The sequence below is a fragment of the Anguilla anguilla genome, chromosome 12 (assembly GCF_013347855.1).
Source record: "Anguilla anguilla isolate fAngAng1 chromosome 12, fAngAng1.pri, whole genome shotgun sequence".
Classification (NCBI taxonomy): domain Eukaryota; kingdom Metazoa; phylum Chordata; class Actinopteri; order Anguilliformes; family Anguillidae; genus Anguilla; species Anguilla anguilla.
The window spans coordinates 32,603,527-32,623,272 of record NC_049212.1 but is presented as its reverse complement, the minus strand read 5'-3'; the positions used below and the strand labels follow the sequence as shown (position 1 = coordinate 32,623,272).

Below are 19,746 nucleotides of genomic sequence, written 5' to 3'. Positions count from 1 at the left end.
TGTATCTGCCCACCGTGCTTACGCGGCGAGGGGAGTGAAACTGCACCGCGCTTGCTTACTTGAGAGGGAACAATACAACTCCAAGTTTTTCCAAAAGTTAATAAAACTGCAATGAACAACAGATCCACTGCTCTTCTTTAGACTGGCGGTGACATTAGTGGCATGGATATACACTTAATAAAACATTATTCACGTGAATACGGTTTGATGCAGAGCGAGAATGACAGGGACCGGTAACCAAGGAACTGGAGTCAGGTACAGTACGCAACAAGACGACGGCACCACTTCAGCAACAAAGGAACTACAAGGCAAAACGAGAAACAGGGCTAATATCACAGGACTCGAAGTGAAATGTCATGTATTGTAAAACGAAATAAAGTCGAATGGAAACAAAATCAGCAGAGGGAACCGTAAACATTATGTTCGGGAGAATGGAGATACTCACTTGCGCAGAGAGACACGCACAGAAACCTCTTGCACTTGCATATGGATATATAATTACGACAAAACAGTGAGACGGTCAACTTCAACGGATCTAAGGTCACGTCGAATCGCACATTTTGTTAACTGTGGGTGACAGGTAAGAAAAAAAAATCGCGACTTGGTTTCAGTACTAATAACGCAACTGCAGTTGGAAACACTGCAGTTTTAGGTCTGGAATGTTGAGGGACGGTGGTCCTTAAGATTTTTATGCTTTACTGCGGGTGTATTGCTAATCTTAATTATATGTATGATATGCAGTGTTTCAACTCTAGAACTTCAAAGATGTTACAGAACACTTCTTACCTCCTGTTCAAGAAACAGGCGAGGCCCTGTTGGCGTGGTATTTGGGGACGCTATTTCGGCTGTTCGCCGTTGGTCTGAAGTTCGCTCACTCCCGATGGAGAAATACGAAAAACTCTCGAAGATCGGAGAGGGCTCCTACGGCGTGGTCTTCAAATGCCGCCACAGGGAGACCGGGCAGATTGTCGCCATAAAGAAATTTGTGGAGTCCGAGGACGATCCGGTCATTAAGAAGATAGCGATGAGAGAAATCCGCATGCTGAAGGTAGAGAAAAAGAAAGATATCTCATACCAGTTTTGGGGGTCATTTACATATCAATGCAATTAATAAAGTTCAGTTTAAGAACGAAAAAAACAAAAACAATTGAACATTGTGATTAATTTACAATTTCTTCATCTGCTAGAACTGAAATGAAATTGACAACATCCCCTCCCTCTCCCCCACACACACACATGCTTACATAGTGGGAAATAAACTGTACAGATGTTGTCTATAAAAAATAGTTTCATAATCTACTCTGAGCCTGACCAGCTTGCTCATTGTTAACATGAGCCTGACCATATTGTGTGAGATCCAGAGTAGTATACTGGGTAAGATAACCTTAAGGTCACAGGTTCGATTCCTAGGTAGGACACTGCTGCTGTACCCTTGAGCAAGGTTAATCTGCATTGCTTCTGTATTTATCCAGCTCTATAAATGCAATGGAAATGCTATGTAAAAAAAAAAGTTTTATAAGAGTGTCTGCTAAATGCCTGTGATGTCATCACCTTATGGAGTCTGACCAGATTGACACTAATGTGAAATAAGTCTAAATACAAGAGATATACATTGCTAATAAACTTATTATATTTATTATATATTATATGTCATTTATTTCTGACAGATTGTATCAAGACAACCCACCCCCTGACTTATTCTGTAACTCTGGCAAAAACTTGGCAAAAACCCAGTCAGGTCGGAGGAAGCCAATCTCAAATGCTAACTTTCCTCTCCAGACATTCTGTAGCAGTGGTGTCCATGTTATCATCATCAAGGAAAGTGATCCAATGAGCCTTGGGATCCACCAATCGAAGGCTTTACAAGCACGACTGTAAAGTGTGCAAAAATAAAGATATAACCAATATAACCCTAAAACCAAAGACTCCCTACTGGGAATGGTGTCAGGACAGAGATAATGTCCCCATTATGAGCTCACAGGCACAGTGAAAGAGAAGTGCATGGATTCTCTCTCTCTCTCTCTCCTCCTCCCTTTCTCTCCCTCTCCCTCTCCCTCCTACAGCAGCTGAAACACGTCAACTTGGTCAACCTGCTGGAGGTGTTCCGGAGGAAGAGGCGGCTGCACCTGGTCTTTGAGTTCTGCGAGCAGACCGTCCTGAACGAGCTGGACCGGCACCCGCGAGGGTCAGTGCACGTCTGTCCGTCTGTCCGTCTGTCCCTCAATCCCTCTGTCCGCCCTGTGTGTCCATTCAACTGGGGATGACATGGGATTCTTCTTCTGCCACCAGACCAAGCAACTGAAATATACACAGAATGTGTTATCAGACATTTGGACCATTACAGTTCTGCAGCTCTTTGTGTTTTACAGGTAGTGCAGTTGAAGAGGGAACGTGAGGAAAAAGGGCAAAGGATAGCGAGAGATAGAGTGATAGAGGGAGAGAGAATGAGGAGAGACAGAGCGACAGAGGAACAGACAGTGAGACAGAGAAACGCATAATTTTAGAGACAGAGAGAACCAGAGATAGTTTCTGAGAGAGTGAGAGACATTTAGAACAACAGGAACTGACATTAATAATGCTTGAGGGCTACATTGCTCATTCTGATTGATTATCAAGGATAACACATTTAAGTCACAAGACATATCGACATTAGTCATTGGCTTTGACTAACAAGTAAATGCAAGCTTTACAATTTTTATTCATTAAATCAGTTTGTCGAGTTAGTTTCTGTGATTGCTTAACTTAGCAAATTGCACTTAATTGCAAGTCAAAGTTTAGAATCCAGGCCTTCTTTCCATTTTGAACAGATTTGCATTTGTTTCAGTAGATATCAGGATGTACTAATCAAGCACAGAATCAAATACAGTACACCAGTTGTCATAGTGCTTGCATAGTAATAGTGGTATTAGACATCTACATGTACTCATTTTTATTACTACTCCCCCACTGCCATTCACAATCTCACCTTCATCTTTCCCTCACCCCTCATCATCATCGTGCAGCTGAGAAACACTGTGGGCCCTACGGAAGCTGTCAGCAGTTCAGCCCCGCTCAAAGCAGTGAAAAAGCCCCCCTGTGGCAGCCTTTTTTCTGTGACTACAGTTGGGTGGGGACAGGAGAGGGGGGTAAACGTTCAGAGACCGTTCTGCCTGTCTTTACAGTGTAACACAGTTCCTGTGAACTTGTGTTTACAGTATGTGTCTGAATGAAAAGCAGACAGACTGGGGGGGGGGGGGGGGGGGGGGGGCAAAGGGAAATATATAGGGGGGGGGGGGGGGGGGGGGGTCAGTTGCCTAGGAACCAATAAAGCCGAGAATGTTGGCAACAAAGTGGGAGGCGAGAATGGAAAAAAAGAAAGAAAGAAAGAAAAAAACACAGTATCCTATTCATTTTATACCACTGTGCACTCTTGCACACAGCACTGGTCTGTACACAGTCAGGTCAGGGGGTCAGAGGGGGAGTTTGGATTTTGTTGTGTGAAGCCGTACTGTGAGCTGAGCCACAATGGGCGTCTACTGGTTGACCACGTCTCCCTTTTCCCTTAGCGCTCTGCTGCAGTAACCTTAGCCGGCCTTCCCAACAAAGGCGCTGGTTGCCGGGGGAGACAGGCCTTGGGTTACTGTGGCGACGAGGGGACAGTTTTAAAGCAGCACTCCTTTAAAAAAAAAAAGAAAAGAAAAAAACACAAAATCCAAAATGCATAACCATTATGCGGGCAGCGTATTGAACCTCTGTTTCTGTTTTTCTTGCCCTTTTTCCCAGGGTTCCAGAGGCTCTGCTGAAGAGCATAGTGTGGCAGACCCTGCAGGCCGTCAACTTCTGCCACATGCACAGCGTCAGTCTGAGTCTCCGCCCACCTCACCCCCTCCCCCCCACCCCCTTGCGTGTCACACCCGGGTCAAACACGTCATCTCAAGTACTTAAACTTACCTTTTCAAATCTGGAACCCTTTGCCAACAGAAAAATTAATTTCCTCCAAATTACATGCCAGTTCCATTGCCACCAGTGTTCATAACAAAAATTCTTATAATTTTAAAGTAATTGTGTATTTTGTTGGAAATTTGAGGCATTGACAGCTCTCAGTGATCTGCTGGATTGATATCTGCAGTTACTGTACTGCAGAAATGTTTTTGACCCTGGTCTGGTGTGTGTGTTTTTAACCAGTCTGAAGATAATTGCTGTTCTCAATATATATTTATGAAAATGCCTGTGCCTGATATGTAATAATGGCTGTTTATCAGTAGCTATGTTTCCATTACAGTAAGATTATTCACCTTAAGAATATCATATACAATTTTCTAAGATCTGCCTTATGGAATCTAATAATTGTAAATGCCACACATTTTGTATTCTTTCTAAGTTGAGAGTTTGGGGTGGTAGGAAGTACCTGTTACACAGCTGGCAATCGTAAGGTAAACGAAGTCAGCTGCAATTTGCACATTTAGCCTGCACCTTGGCTGCATTACAAAAACCCCTCTTTCTTCAGTGTGATTAATGATTAATTTATGACATTGCTGACAGAAACGGGTAGCATTTGCCAAAATCAGGTGATGCAACTGTTCCAGACAGAAGGTAACTCTGTGAGTGATTGTTTTCAGAGCTCCAATGTGACTCCACTGTGACATTCTAATAGAACATTAGAATGCAGCGTTTGAATGGGAACTTTAAAATGAAACATTCTAAAGGAAACTGCTGCTTCTGCTCCTTGCATTAGTGTGGGACATCCTAATTCACCTCCCTGACACCCTCTCTCTCTGGGACCATATCAATGTCAGCACCATCCTGTCTGCCTCTATCCATTGATTTCTATCTTTATCTCCTCTCTGTGAACCAATTTGTCTTTCTTAATTTGACTAAGTGTGTATGTGTGTGTGTCATACTGCCTTGTAACTGATAAAAATCAAATCAGTGTAACAGAGTTGTGTGCAGATTTTGGGAAAATAATGATTAGAAAAAAACTTATACCCTTCTGACAGCAGTACATTCCCGCAGAATATTCAAAAATAAAGATCTATCTCTACATCAGTATTCAGGGACAAAATTGTTATTGGTCCTGCATATCCTCAGGGATATGCAGGACCGATTTAAAATCTTTTTACCAGCATCTGAAGGGTAAAAAGTGATTTCTAAAAAAGAAAATGTATTGACCAGTTCTGTGTTTGTCTGTCTCTCCTAGTGCATCCACCGGGACGTGAAGCCGGAGAACATCCTGCTGACCAAGAGCGGCATAATCAAGCTGTGTGACTTCGGCTTCGCCCGCATCCTCAGTAAGAGGGACATTTGAATGCCTGCTTACTGCAGTCTTACCCTGCTTACCACAGTTTTACCCTGCTTACCCCAATCTTATCCTGCCAACCACAGTCTTACCCTGCTTACCCCAATCTTATCCTGCCAACCACAGTCTTACCCTGCTTACCCCAATCTTATCCTGCCAACCACAGTCTTACCCTGCTTACCCCAATCTTATCCTGCCAACCACAGTCTTACCCTGCTTACCCCAATCTTATCCTGCCAACCACAGTCTTACCCTGCTTACCACAGTTTTAGCCTGCCAAACACAGTCTTACCCTGCTTAACACAGTCTTACCCTGCTTAACAGTCTTACCCTGCCGAAAACAGTCTTACCCTGCTTAACAGTATTACCCTGCTTAACACAGTTTTACCCTGCTTACCACAGTCTTACCCTGTTTACCACAGTTTTACCCTGCTTACTAGAGTTTTAACCTGCTTAGCACGGTCTTACCCTGTTTACCACGGTCTTACCCTGCCAACCACAGTCTTACCCTGCTTTCCACGGTCTTACCCTGCTTACCACAGTCTTACCCTGCTTACCACGGTCTTACCCTGCTTACCACAGTTTTACCCTGCTCACCACAGTCTTTCCCTGCTTAACACAGTCAGTTATTTGAGCCAGGTCTGGTCTGTTTAAAGTATTTTAAATAGTTATTTGAGTCAGGTCTGGTGTAATTCACCAGATCTCTCTCCTGTGTGTCAGTACCTCACACTATATTCAGTGCAGTGCTTTGTACACAGACACAGCTGTCAGTCTGATGGTCTGTAAGTGGCCAGGTACACTGACCTGTCTGTGGTTCCTTGGCTAGGGTCACTGTTCGGAAACAGGCCAGTCAGTGGCTTCATCTCGTCTAATCTCTGTTTAAGGGCGGCAGTGTAGTAAGGGCTAAGGAGTTGGTCTTGTAACCTAAAGGTCGCAGGATGTACCCTTAAGCAAGGTACTTAACCTGCATTGCTCCAGTATATATATTCAGCTGTATAATTGGATACAATATAAGTCCCTCTGGATAAGAGCTTCTGTTAAATGCCTGTAATGTAATGTAATTTATCAGCTGAGTGTCAATGCTGTCAGTATCTGTGCTCTGTGTAACTTATGAGTAGTTTGTGGGTAACATGTGTGGGTGACATTCGAGTAATATGAGCAATGAATGAGTTGTGTGAGTAATGCGTAATGTATGAATAATGTGTGAGTAACGTGTGAGTAACACGTGAGTAACACGTGAGTAACACGTGAGTAACGCGAGAGTAACACGTGAGTTATTGAGTGGCACTCTGTCTCTCGTGCCAGCGGGCCCGGGGGATGACTACACGGACTACGTGGCGACGCGGTGGTACCGGGCCCCGGAGCTGCTGGTGGGGGACACGCAGTACGGGCCCCCGGTGGACGTGTGGGCCCTGGGCTGCGTCTTCGCCGAGCTGCTGCACGGGAACGCCCTCTGGCCCGGCCGGTCCGACGTGGACCAGCTGTACCTCATACGCAGGACGCTAGGTACCGGCGGGGCCTGGGCCAATTACAACATCTGAAATACTTTTAACACTTAAACACCACCAATTAAATGACTGCAGATTAGCAACAGTTCTAAAAGAAACATGGACTTTTAATTAGCAGAATTTAGGACACAGATCTTCATACGATCGTATGTTCTGGTTTGTGTCGTGTCATGCAGAAATTTTCAGGAAAGTGCAGGAGTGTTCTCATGCGTATTTGACCCAGGATTTGGGAGAGGGTGGTTAATGTGTGAGTAGGAGTAGAGAAATATCAGGCTGAAGTGGTCGAACGCTAACACAGAATTGCTGATGAACATTCACATCTTAAAATGTCTTGTTTAAACGGGCCAAAAAGACAGGTGTATAGGTATGAAAAAAAAACTTTGAGCAATATACAAAATGTGAGCAAGACACACAAGCACACACACAAGTACACACAAGCACACACTCCAGTAGACACAAACAAAGTCCAAAAGTCGGAGGCTGGTTAATATTCACTGTTGAATGTCACTGAGCGGTTAGAGATGTTGGGTATGGTCTGCAGAATTTCCATGCTGCAAGTACTCGACTACATATTGTGCTGCTTGGCTGAAACTATTGTGCTGAAGACATTTAAAAATGCATAGATTTCACCGAATGACAGGCGCTGACCTATGACCTTTCTGCCCTTTCAAGGGGACCTGATCCCTCGTCATCAGCAGGTGTTTCGCTCCAATGTTTTCTTCAACGGAGTCAGCATCCCAGATCCAGAGACCAGGGTAACACACTGACTGCACTACAACTGCCATGTGGTAGCATATACCACAACACTGACCATACTACAACTGCCCTGTAGCTTATACCACAACACTGACCATATTACAACTGCCACAGAGCATATACCACAACACTGACCATATTACTACTGCCACAGAGCATATACCACAACACTGACCATATTACAACTGCCACAGAGCATATACCACAACACTGACCATATAACAACTGCCATATAGCATATACCACAACACTGACCATATTACAACTGCCATATAGCATATACCACAACACTGACCATATTACAGTTGCCATATAGCATATACCACAACACTGACCATATTACTACTGCCATCGAGCATATACCACAACACTGACTATATTACAACTGCCATAGAGTATATACCACAACACCGACTATATAACAACTGCCAATTAGCATATACCACAACACTGACCATATTACAGTTGCCATATAGCATATACTGTAACTTGTAATAGCATCTTTCTCAGAACTACTGCAACACTGTTCTTGCACTCAAAGAAAATTTGAAAGCACACACAAAAAAACCAAATATTAATTTGACCCAGGTCTGTAGTGCATAGTCTGTTGACAAATTGTTAGTACTCAAACTCCCTCATTTATTGACTCTGGTTAAGAGTTTTAATAGTGGAATGATTTGTGGAATGATTTGTTTCTCAGGAGCCGTTGGAGAAGAGATTCCACAGTGCCTCTCCCCAAGCCCTAACCTTTCTGAAGGTGAGTGCGCTCTGTGAGCCATCTCATGCTTTTACCTGTCCCTTTAAACAGAAGCTTATATGAGGTGAAGTACAGGTGAAACAAATTGCATAGGTGAAGCACACTGCACAGATATAGTACGGATTAAGAACATTGCACAGGTAAAGCATACTGCACAGGTACATGTAAAGCAGTACAGGTGAAGCACAATGCACAGGCAAAGTACAAGTGAAACACATTGCACTGGTGACGTACAGGTGAAGCACAATGCACAGGCAAAGTACAAGTGAAAAACATTGCAGTGGTGAAGTACAGATGAATCACACTGCACAGGTGAAGCACTAGAGGTGAATCACACTGCACAGGTGAAGCAGTGGAGGTGAATCACACTGCACAGGTGAAGCAGTAGAGGTGAATCACACTGCACAGGTGAAGCAGTAGAGGTGAATCACACTACACAGGTGAAGCAGTGGAGGTGAATCACACTGCACAGGTGAAGCTGTAGAGGTGAATCACACTGCACAGGTGAAGCAGTAGAGATGAATCACACTGCACAGGTTGCTACGTGTACACGTACCTGGCCTCTGTAATTTGACCTCTGACCCTGCCCCCCAGTCCTGCTTGGTGATGGACCCCTCCCTGAGGCTGTCCTGTGAGGAGCTTCTGGCGTTGCCGTACTTCCAGGAGGAGGGGGGAGGCCCCTGGGGGCGGGACGGGGAGCGACCGGGGAGGCGCCACGACAAGTGTCCCAGACGGAGGCAGGCCGGGGTGAGGAGGGCGTGGCGTGGTGGGGGCGGGGGTGCCAGACCACCAGGGCCAACAGCAGGGTACAGCACCGAGCTCAGCAGCAGTGGCTGGGGCTCAGGGGAAACCAGGCTAAGAAAGGCCCACACCAGGCCTGCCATCAGAACACTGTGCCAACCCGCACCCAGACTGGCTCAAATAATTATCCGAAGCACCCTCGATCAAACCCCCCAGACACCAGTAAATTCCAGACTAGTAGAATTTTAAAAAAAATTTAGGAAAATAAATCTTTCATATGATTGAATATTTTGGTTAGTAACTTTCAACGAAAATTCTCCGGTGTTTTTTTCTTTTGCAGGTGCTTTTAAATTTGACCTTAAAAAAACTGAAGTATTTTTAATGTGTATCAGGGCCAGGACTGCTACAAGCCTAAGCTCTTCCCCAAAATGACCATTTGCTAAACATCCTGTCATTTTATACACTGATGAGCATACGCAAGAGAGGATGCTCCTGAAGTGTGACCGTGTGCTGCTTGTGTTTCTGCGTTTGTGTTTTACAGCCACAGTACCTGCCCCAGTTGCCAGGCAACAACGTCTCCCCTGCACCTGAGGTCAAGAAGCAGGTCAAGCACAAATATGACCATCATCTGCCGAACATCTAAACAAAGAGAGATATAAATGTGCATATAAATGCCAGTGATTCATCAGTCGTGACAAAGTACAGATACGCTTTAGATGCGCTATGATAGAGAGTAATGAGTGGTAGATGTAAAGTGGTGGTAGCATGACGCAGTGTAATATTACCAACTGCTTCATTATATTAACAGATCAAATGAGATGATGGTTATTTATTTATTAAAATAGAAAAATTACATTAGAATAATTATTTTTACAGGAGAATATCCTCTAGCCCTCTTTTTGGTACGGATGTTCGCTGCCAGGTTACAAATCCCAAACTTGTCCAATTTCATTTTGGACTATTAACATATTCCTGATTCAGAAAAACAGTTTAGCTTTTTTCTTTCTGTGCAGGACATATTTTTTGTGTTACTGTCGTCATGTAATCCATGAATGATTACTGGAACACAGCTCACTGTACATAGATATATGGTTAGTAAGAACAACAGAAATACATTGCAATATATTGAAAAATATACTGTAATATAATGAATAATACATTCAGATATACTGAGGCACTCCAAATATTTTCCAATTAAGGCAGAATATTGCCATTTTGCTGATAATGATGATTACATCAAGACATATCCCAGTAAAACCACAGCAGCTGGTGCAGTTTTAGTAAAATGTGATATAACACAGTGTGTTTCACAAAATTGCAATATGTTGTACCTTTCCAGGAACAGTTTCTTGTTTCACAATTGCATCAGAACTAGTTTGTACCACTTGAATGTGTCGATAGACACTGAATATATTACTGTATCAGGACAGCTTTCCATTTTCACAAAAATAAAGACAAATCAAGAATGACAATATTTTGATCCCCGTACATTAAACTATAGTTCTGTTCTGCAAGGGAAATTATGATGAAGTGCTTGTTTTACCAATGTACTATACATGTGGGGACTAATAAATGAGATTAATTTGTTTGTTGCATCATAATTTCATGCATGTTCATATTTCAGTTCTCCGTTAAATGCCTCAAAAGTATACATTTCATATTCAGAACAGCAACAAAACCGTCGCTGTGGTGTAGGCCAGGGAACATAACCAGGGCTGATTCTGCTTCTGCGGATTTCGTGACAGCGTTTGCACTTAAAATAAAAGTATGAGGATGACTGAATAATTTATCTGACATGTTTGATGACATCATTAGCGGGAGACAGCACAGGTGCACACAGCTGTCTAGAATATTAAGCCGAAGAAACGGATGACAGTAAAAGCCGGGACAAACGCCAGATGTATTCCTTCCAGGAGTAGAGCTCAACACACCTGGTGTGTACGGAAATTCACACATTCAAAGCAAAAGCAGTGAAACTGAAAACTGTAATGGTTTTTATTGGTGTTGCCCTGTTTCCCAGGTGATACCCCTTTAAAAAGCAGAGCACCCAGAGGTCCTCTAGGAGCAGACTTGGGGGACCCCCGACGTAAAGACTGTTTTAAGTATATGTCCTTGAAAGTCACATGATCAGCTGGATCTGGGCGGTGTAAGAGAATCTCTTCCCGGGTTTTTGGAATGGAAATGCGTTGCGGTACTGCACGCGCTCAGCGGGGGGTAGCGATGAGCTCGTACGACCGAGGAAGGCTGGCGAAACTGCTGAGCTCGGGGGTGGGGTCCAGGCTGTCGGCCCCACCCGGGCAGGTAAAGGTGAAGCGCTGCAGCAGGGCTACCAGGAAGAGGAAGAGCTCCATCCGAGCCAGGGACTCGCCCACACAGCTCCGCTTACCTGTACAGGCAACACACGACACACAGCTCCTCTTACCTGTACAGGTAACGCACGACACAGCTCCGCTCACCTGTACAGGTAACGCACGACACACAGTACAGCTCCGCTTACCTGTACAGGTAACGCACAACACACAGCTCCTCTTACCTGTACAGGTAACGCACGACACACAGCTCCTCTTACCTGTACAGGTAACACACGACACAGCTCCGCTTACCTGTACAGGTAACGCACGACACAGCTCCGCTTACCTGTACAGGTAACGCACGACACACAGCTCCGCTTACCTGTACAGGTAACACACGACACACAGCTTCGCTCACCTGTACAGGTAACGCACGACACAGCTCCGCTTACCTGTACAGGTAACGCACGACACAGCTCCGCTTACCTGTACAGGTAACGCACGACACACAGCTCCGCTTACCTGTACAGGTAACACACGACACACAGCTTCGCTCACCTGTACAGGTAACGCACGACACACAGCTCCTCTTACCTGTACAGGTAACACACGACACACAGCTCCTCTTACCTGTACAGGTAACACACGACACACAGCTCTGCTCACCTGTACAGGTAACGCACGACACACAGCTCCTCTTACCTGTACAGGTAACACACGACACACAGCTCCTCTTACCTGTACAGGTAACACACGACACACAGCTCCACTCACCTGTACAGGTAACGCACGACACACAGCTCCGCTCACCTGTACAGGTAACACACGACACACAGCTCCTCTTACCTGTACAGGTAACACACGACACACAGCTCTGCTTACCTGTACAGGTAACACACGACACACAGCTCCTCTTACCTGTACAGGTAACACACGACACACAGCTCCTCTTACCTGTACAGGTAACACACGACACACAGCTCTGCTTACCTGTACAGGTAACACACGACACACAGCTCCTCTTACCTGTACAGGTAACACACGACACACAGCTCTGCTTACCTGTACAGGTAACGCACGACACACAGCTCCGCTTACCTGTACAGGTAACACACGACACACAGCTCCTCTTACCTGTACAGGTAACACACGACACACAGCTCCTCTTCCTTGTACAAGTAACACACGACACACAGCTCCGCTTACCTGTACAGGTAACACACGACACACAGCTCCTCTTACCTGTACAGGTAACGCACGACACACAGCTCCTCTTACCTGTACAGGTAACACACGACACAGAGCTCCGCTCACCTGTACAGGTAACACACGACACACAGCTCTGCTCACCTGTACAGGTAACACACGACACACAGCTCCTCTTACCTGTACAGGTAACACACGACACAGAGCTCCGCTCACCTGTACAGGTAACACACGACACACAGCGCCGCTTCACTGTACAGGTAACACACGACACACAGCTCCTCTTACCTGTACAGGTAACACATGCAAAACACATGACTCCACTTCAGGCCACTGGAGGTTACAATCATGTTATAGACCGTCTCTGTCAGATCCCAACCCTCTGTAACACATTAGCATGCACCCCAGTGGAATTCTGCAGCAGAAGCTATGAGCTATGAGTATACCACTCCTGCCTTTTTTTCATTGGATGTTGCTAAAGATCAATTGATTTCTCAGTGAATGACAGAGTCAAACAAACATGATTATGTATTATATCACCGTATTATCTCACTGTAGCCATCTCTAGCTCTATTGGTGTTTGTTTGCCATGTCAAACGCTCTTGCAAAATGCTTTGGCCAATAGCATCTGCCAAATGATAAAATTGTAATTACATGACCATGTGTTCATGCACACCACCATTTTTTACTTTTATAAAAGAAGACCACAGAGTAGTCATTTCCACCAGTACAGAGTATTCACACATTTCTGGAAGTAAAAGCCACTACACTTCTTTGCTGTAGCCTTCAAAAAGAAAGTCACCAGATCAAATGTAGCCACACCGCTGACACAGAATTGGGGGGGGAAATTTGAAAAAATCAGTGTAATATAAATTATTTTCCCCCAAAATTCATGAATTTTCATTTAATCCACCCTGAATTGACCGAATCGAAACAAGAATGATGGCAGCCCTGGCTGGCACTGACACAGAATCGGTCGAGACAGAGCCAACATGGTGACGCGGGACCGAGCAGCACAAAGTACAGAGTTAGTTAATCCGGACTCCCTGTAAGATTAATGATTCCCCTGAAACCTGAGCGCACATCGACTCCTCATTAAATCGAGAGCTGCGTAGGAAGGTTAATTTTAGCCTCGGACCTCAGAGAGGAGGAGTCAAAATGTCACCGGGACTTGCCATTCTATGGCCTGTCTGTCACGGTGGCTGTACTGGAGGCACAAAAACATACACAATACAGCCCAGAATAATTAATTCTGTGCTTCCTTTTTAAAATGACTTGAGGCTCTTGACTCATTATTCAGGGTTATATTGGGAGTTACTTAACCTGAAGATCTACATATCTACAACAGCATGCACTGCACCATACCGCACAGCAATTATTGGCACTTCAAGCAAACATACAAGAAATGGAACTTATGTTTCTATATGCAAATAGATCTAACAGTCATGTATTGGTTTCATTGCCGCCAGTATGACATGATAAATGTAATCCTAAAGGTGTCAGAAACAGCAGGGATGCTTCAATCTTTTAACTAAACAAACACGGATTAATTTTCATTGAATTACTGAATTTTAAAACTAATAATAAGTATGAAGTTTTAACGGTATGGCTTTGACCTCAGAGCACTGTCCCTTTAAAACAAATAGTTTTGTTTAAATCTGGTGCTTGCACGGCTAGCTTTCATTGGTTCGGCAATGTATGGCAAGAGGACAAAAACTAGGACAGCATGGACTAACCCATTGCTTGTTCAGTTCATTGTGCTTTCAAGCTTGTATTACTGCTAATGATGATGCTTCCAATAACCATAAGCCTGGCCAATCAAGCAGGGTCCCTCACAACAGGACAGGAAAGGTAACTAAAAATCTGTCAGGCCACGTTCCCAGAGATACTGGGATCTGCTCAGTCACTGACAGCAAAGAGAGTAACAGGCACCCTTTCAGCAGAAGGAAAGCATATAAATTACCACCTCCCTCACAAAAGCACACAATGTCCACACACCTAGAGTTACAGCATAGCTACAGTATAGTACACGCAACTAGAGTTACAGCACAGTTATAGTACACACACCCAGAGTTACAGCAGTGTTATAGTACACACACCCAGTTACACCAGTGTTATAGTACACACACCCAGAGTTACAGCAGTGTTATAGTACACACACCAAGAGTTACAGCAGAGTTATAGTACACACACCGAGAGTAAGAGCAATTATAGTACACATACCCAAAGATAGAGTAAGCTTATAGTACACATACACAGAGTTTGAGTAAGTTTATAGCACACACACACAGTTTGAGTAAGCTTATAGTACACACACAGGGTTTGAGTAAACTTATAGTACACGCCAAGAGTTAAAGCAGATTTACGGTACACACACCCATATTTAAAGTAAGCTTATAGTACACACACCCAGAGGTAGAGTAAACTTAAGAGTACACACAGTCCGACTTACAGTAAACTTACAGTACACCCACCCAGAGTTAGAGCGGACTTATAGTACACACAACCAGAGTTAGAGAAAACTTACAGTACACCCACCCAGAGTTAGAGTAAGCTTACAGTACACACACACACCATTACCTGCAGAGAAGGGCATAAACGCTGGGCTCTTCCTGAAGTTGTCATTCTGGTCCAGGAAGTGACCCGGGTTAAAAGACCAAGGGGTCTCCCACTGCTGCTCATCCCTCAGCACAGAGTGCAACATGGGAATGATCACTGTATCCTGGAGGAGGTCAGGGGTCATGGTTCAGGGGTAAACAGCCAACACAAGAGGGATACTGCAAAGACAGTGCTGAAACTCTCTAGCAGTGGAGAAAGAAATATATAACTCTTAGGCTAATAATAAAAAGCATTCAAGGTAGGGGTCAAGCCACAATGTTATTTTTACAATTTACAACAATTTTTACAACCCATGCAACCATTTTTTCAGTGTTATGTTGTAACACTCGCGTACCTTTGGAATGGTGTAGCCCTTGAATGAGATGTCATGGGTGGAATAATGAGGAATGTTGAGAGGCACGATGTCCAGGACGCGCTGCACCTCGTGGATCACTGCATCAGTGAAGGGGAGGGACTTCCTGTCCTCCATCAGGGGGAGCCTCTCTCGTCCAATCACAGTGTCGATCTCCAGCTGGATACGTTCTGAGACAACATGAAGGAACCTTTCTCACAAATGTCATCAGTTATTCAAGGATCATCCTTGTTAAATATTTAATATATTGCACTATATTTATCATTGACTGTAGTATGAATGAAACAGCATATATATATTTTAAGATACGAATTATTAAAGCTAAAACAAGACATTTGTTCTGCAACTACCTGTTCTGCTTACGTGTTTTTGCATCTCTTCCCTGACACCCTTTCCCAATTAGCATCACTTCTCAGACACTTAACAGAACAAGCTTGTGTATAGATTGCATTTTTTTTGCCAGTTGGCCTCTAATTTTGTTTTATGGATGTTTTATGGTCAGTTCATATTTTTAGCCCAAGAGAAAGCGGGAGGTATTACATGCAAATGGAAAATGGGCAGAACCTACCCTAATGCAGCCAAAATATTTGGCACATATTGAAAAAAGAAAGCAAAGTAAAGCAATGAAAAATGCATTTGAATATATAGAGGCATGGAATATATTTTCAATACATGCTGATATATTGTCAGTTTTGCTTAATGCATCTTGTTGTTTCTATTCAATTAACAGCAGTGTGTAAATAACTGATATATTTTGCTATATATTTCTATACATTGCTTTCCATTGTCCCAAAAAACAGCAAATCAATAATATGAGATCTATAGAAATATATATGGAAAAGTATATTTTTGCTTACAATGAAAGGCTGATGGTTGCATGTAAAATGACAGGTAGGCGGGGCCCTAAAGACTGGTGGGTGGGGCCATAATGAGGTAGGCGGGGAACTACTAACAAGTGGGTGGAGCCCTGTACCTTGTATCTGTGGATACTTTATGAGCATCATAATGCTGTAACGCAGGGTGGTGCTGGTGGTCTCCGTCCCCGCCAGGAACAGGTTGAGAACGGTGCCTACCATGTTGTCGTAATTAAACTCACTCGTGGGGCTATCCTTTTCCTGAAAAGGCAGACAAGGAAAGAGAGTTCAGCCAGCGTGCAACGGCACTGTGAGCGTCAGTTTAGGGTCAGTTCCTTTCCAGTGTGCTCAGCTCCAGGGAATTAACTGGGAATGTAATAAAAAACACTGAAACTGTGTTTGTTTTTTTTGGGGGGTGGGGGAATTAGGGGATACCTTGTTTTGCCTGATGAGATAGCAGTCGATAAAGTCCCGGGGGCATTCATGGCACAGAGTGTCCTTGTGTTTTTGGATCCTCTCCTTGACGAACACCCTCAAGTTGTCAAGCCCAGCGAAGATGCTGTGCTGTTTCCCCGGCAGGAACTCCATCAGCCGCGGAAACACGTTGTACAGCTGGGGGAAAACAACACAGCATCACCTGCCAATCACCTGTACACCTCACTTCCTGTTTCCCAGAACACATGATTTGTTAACTACTGAATGCCTGCCAGGATCTGGGCGGTCATTTCTATTTAGATTTTTTCAAAAATAACATTCTAATAGAAATTCCGATATTCATAGATATTTAATTTTAGCTTTGTATTTAAGTTTTTTTTAAAAAGGTCTTAATGTTCGACAAGCATTTTTTAAAACAAATTTGCTGAATTATAGTCGAATGAACTTGATGTCCACTCTCCCCACCTGATACCACCCGACCCCCCCATACCTGCCCCCAGGGGCTGCTGCCAAATCGCACGGCCACAGAGAAGGTCTTGAGGAGGTGCAGGAAGCTGTCGTCCTGGTAGTCAAACCGATGGCCGAACACCAGAGCACAGATCACATTGGACACTGCCCGACTGAGGAAGAAGGTGGGGTCACAGGGCGTGGCTGTGGGAGGGAGCAGGGGTCAGACAGAGCACACGTACATGTGCACACACAAAAAAACCCACAAACACACACGCGTGCGCGCACATACACACACACACAAAAAAAAACACGCACACACACACACACATACACACACACAAAGAAAAAACACATACACACACATACACACACGGACACACACACAAAAGAAAAAACCACATGGATACACACGCGCACACACACACACACACACAAAAGAAAAACACACGCACACACACAAAGCCACACACACGAACATGCGTGAATGCACACACAAAGACACGAACACACACTGATGCACAGACACATGAACACACACACACACGCACGCGCAAACACACACGGGCACACACACACACAATGACACACACACGAACATGCACGGACGGACACACACACACACACACACTCACACAGACACACACACACACTCACACACACTCACACTCACACTTTGTGCTACTCAGGCTGTCGACCAGGTGTCTGCTCTCCTCCTGGATCCACTCCTCCATCCTCTTGCGGCCCATTCCGAAGTCTCTGAGAGTGCTCAGTGTGAAGCGCCGGAGCTGCCGCCACCGCTCGCCATTACTGATCGCCAAACCTGGCAGAGAGAGAGAGAGAGAGCGAGGGATGGAGAGAGAGATAGAGGGAGAGAGAGAGAGAGAGCAGGCATATAATGAGTAACTACAGACCCATGTAGGGAATACGCACGCGCATGTGTGTGTCTGTGGGTGTGTGCGTGCACGCACGTGCATGTGTGTCTGTGGGTGTGTGCGTGCACGCACGTGCATGTGGTGTGTATCGGCATGCAATTGCTTAGGTGTGAGCATTTATGCAATTACATGCCAATCTGAATACGTGCACGTGTGTGTGTGTGTGTGTGTGTGTGTGTGTGTGTGTGTGTGCTGGCACTAGGGATGGGGTTCTACCAAGTCATACCAAGATTAGCTTCTTGATACCCATACTGATAATATTACAAGTATTCTTGTGTAGATAAAAAGAGGAAATCTTTGTGATTTCTAGAGTGAAAACTGGAAAATGCAGAGATCAAAAATATTATTATATTTGAAAGCCTTTGCGTCATTATCAAATAAACTGCCAAAGTGGGTGTGTTTGTATGTGTGTGCGTGTGCGTCTAGGTGCGTGGGTGTGTGTGTATGTGCACACGCATGTGCATCTGTACGTGTGTGCGTGCGTGCGTTGCCTCACCGTATCCTTTTACGACTCTGTTCAGGAATGGCAAAGGAGCTCGTCCAGTGAAGTCATCAGCTTGGTCCAGAAGAGCCTCTTTCACAGTCTTAAACCCAACCAGAACCACAGTCCGCTGAGGTCCGAGGTACACGGTCAGAACCGGCCCGTAGGTCTCACTCAGCTGAGGGGAGGAACTGGTTAATGCCGTCGCTAATGCACCGTTAATGCACCGCGACACTGCAGACTAACCCTGAGGCAAATAATTATTACTAACCAAAATACTCCTCAAAAAACCTGTAAATGTACCATAAGCACTCCAGATCTTTGAGTTTACTAATTCTTTGAAACAAAACATCCCAGGACTGAACAAATGGGGGCCATATAGCTGTGAAAGGAGATGATTCTTAATCATTCTTTAAAGTTGCCTGCAGCTGTCAGCAGGAATTTGACAGGTTAGATAAGCTAAAGATCTAAAACATTTCAAATATTTACTTGTCCCAGTTCTGTACTGCACCTTACTGACCCAGCAGCTGAAACACAAACATCACAAACATCCCTGTTTGTGGACAGAAGGTAACTGTTGAACTTCTCCCTATGTGGACCCCGCCCCCCTTCCGTCTCACCTTCATGAAGGTCTTGAATGGCGCTTTCTTGTCTAGTTGGAGCAAGTTTCCCAACAGGGGCAGAGGGGTGGGGCCTGGGGGAAGACGGATACCCTTTCTGTCCTTCCAGCTGAGGTACACCAGCAGAACCACCATCAATCCCCCCAGAACCAGAGTGCTCAGGAACTCCATTTCCCAGCACGCAAAGCCAACACGAGCCTTGTTTTCTGTCAGCAAAGTTGTTGCTAGCAGCTTTCTAAATATGGTTATATTAAATCAGTAGACCCTAGCTTTAGGACAACCAGTTTTGTATTCTTAGTGACAAATGATCTTGTGCTCTTTGGTAAGCACCCGCTAGCTTTGTACCTACCTGCCAGTACCTCCCAACCAGCTAAAACTAATATTAATCTTTACCTACGATTTCCAGAACTGTGTATGTAGAGATGACACTGTGTTTCTACCCATAGTCTCTCAGCTTTTATAACTAGAT

At 44.6% G+C, this 19,746-nt stretch overlaps 2 protein-coding genes across 4 annotated transcripts; one reads left to right on the top strand and one right to left on the bottom strand.

The window, feature by feature from the left end:
• Positions 1-10,623, top strand: LOC118209404 (cyclin-dependent kinase-like 1). 3 transcript variants are annotated; one of them, XM_035384675.1, is made up of 10 exons: positions 1-580; positions 805-1,048; positions 2,064-2,185; positions 3,763-3,835; positions 5,177-5,267; positions 6,581-6,781; positions 7,456-7,538; positions 8,240-8,296; positions 8,891-9,043; positions 9,579-10,623. In XM_035384675.1, exons 2-10 carry the CDS (start codon positions 881-883, stop codon positions 9,678-9,680), a joined length of 1,050 nt encoding a protein of 349 aa, XP_035240566.1. In that variant the 5' UTR covers positions 1-580; positions 805-880; the 3' UTR covers positions 9,681-10,623. The 3 variants fall into 3 exon arrangements, with proteins under 3 accessions (XP_035240566.1, XP_035240567.1, XP_035240565.1); XM_035384676.1 differs by having other exon boundaries at positions 799-1,048; positions 2,067-2,185; XM_035384674.1 differs by having other exon boundaries at positions 799-1,048.
• Positions 10,624-11,008: 385 nt separating this feature from the next.
• LOC118209402 (cytochrome P450 2C20-like) lies at positions 11,009-19,724 on the bottom strand. Its single transcript, XM_035384671.1, has 9 exons — positions 19,278-19,724; positions 18,673-18,835; positions 17,915-18,064; positions 17,285-17,445; positions 16,795-16,971; positions 16,479-16,620; positions 15,488-15,675; positions 15,115-15,256; positions 11,009-11,423 (listed from the first exon to the last, which is right to left on the bottom strand). The coding sequence occupies exons 1-9, from the start codon at positions 19,446-19,448 to the stop codon at positions 11,242-11,244; spliced, it is 1,476 nt and encodes a 491-aa protein (XP_035240562.1). The 5' UTR covers positions 19,449-19,724; the 3' UTR covers positions 11,009-11,241.
• Positions 19,725-19,746: the final 22 nt, after the last annotated feature.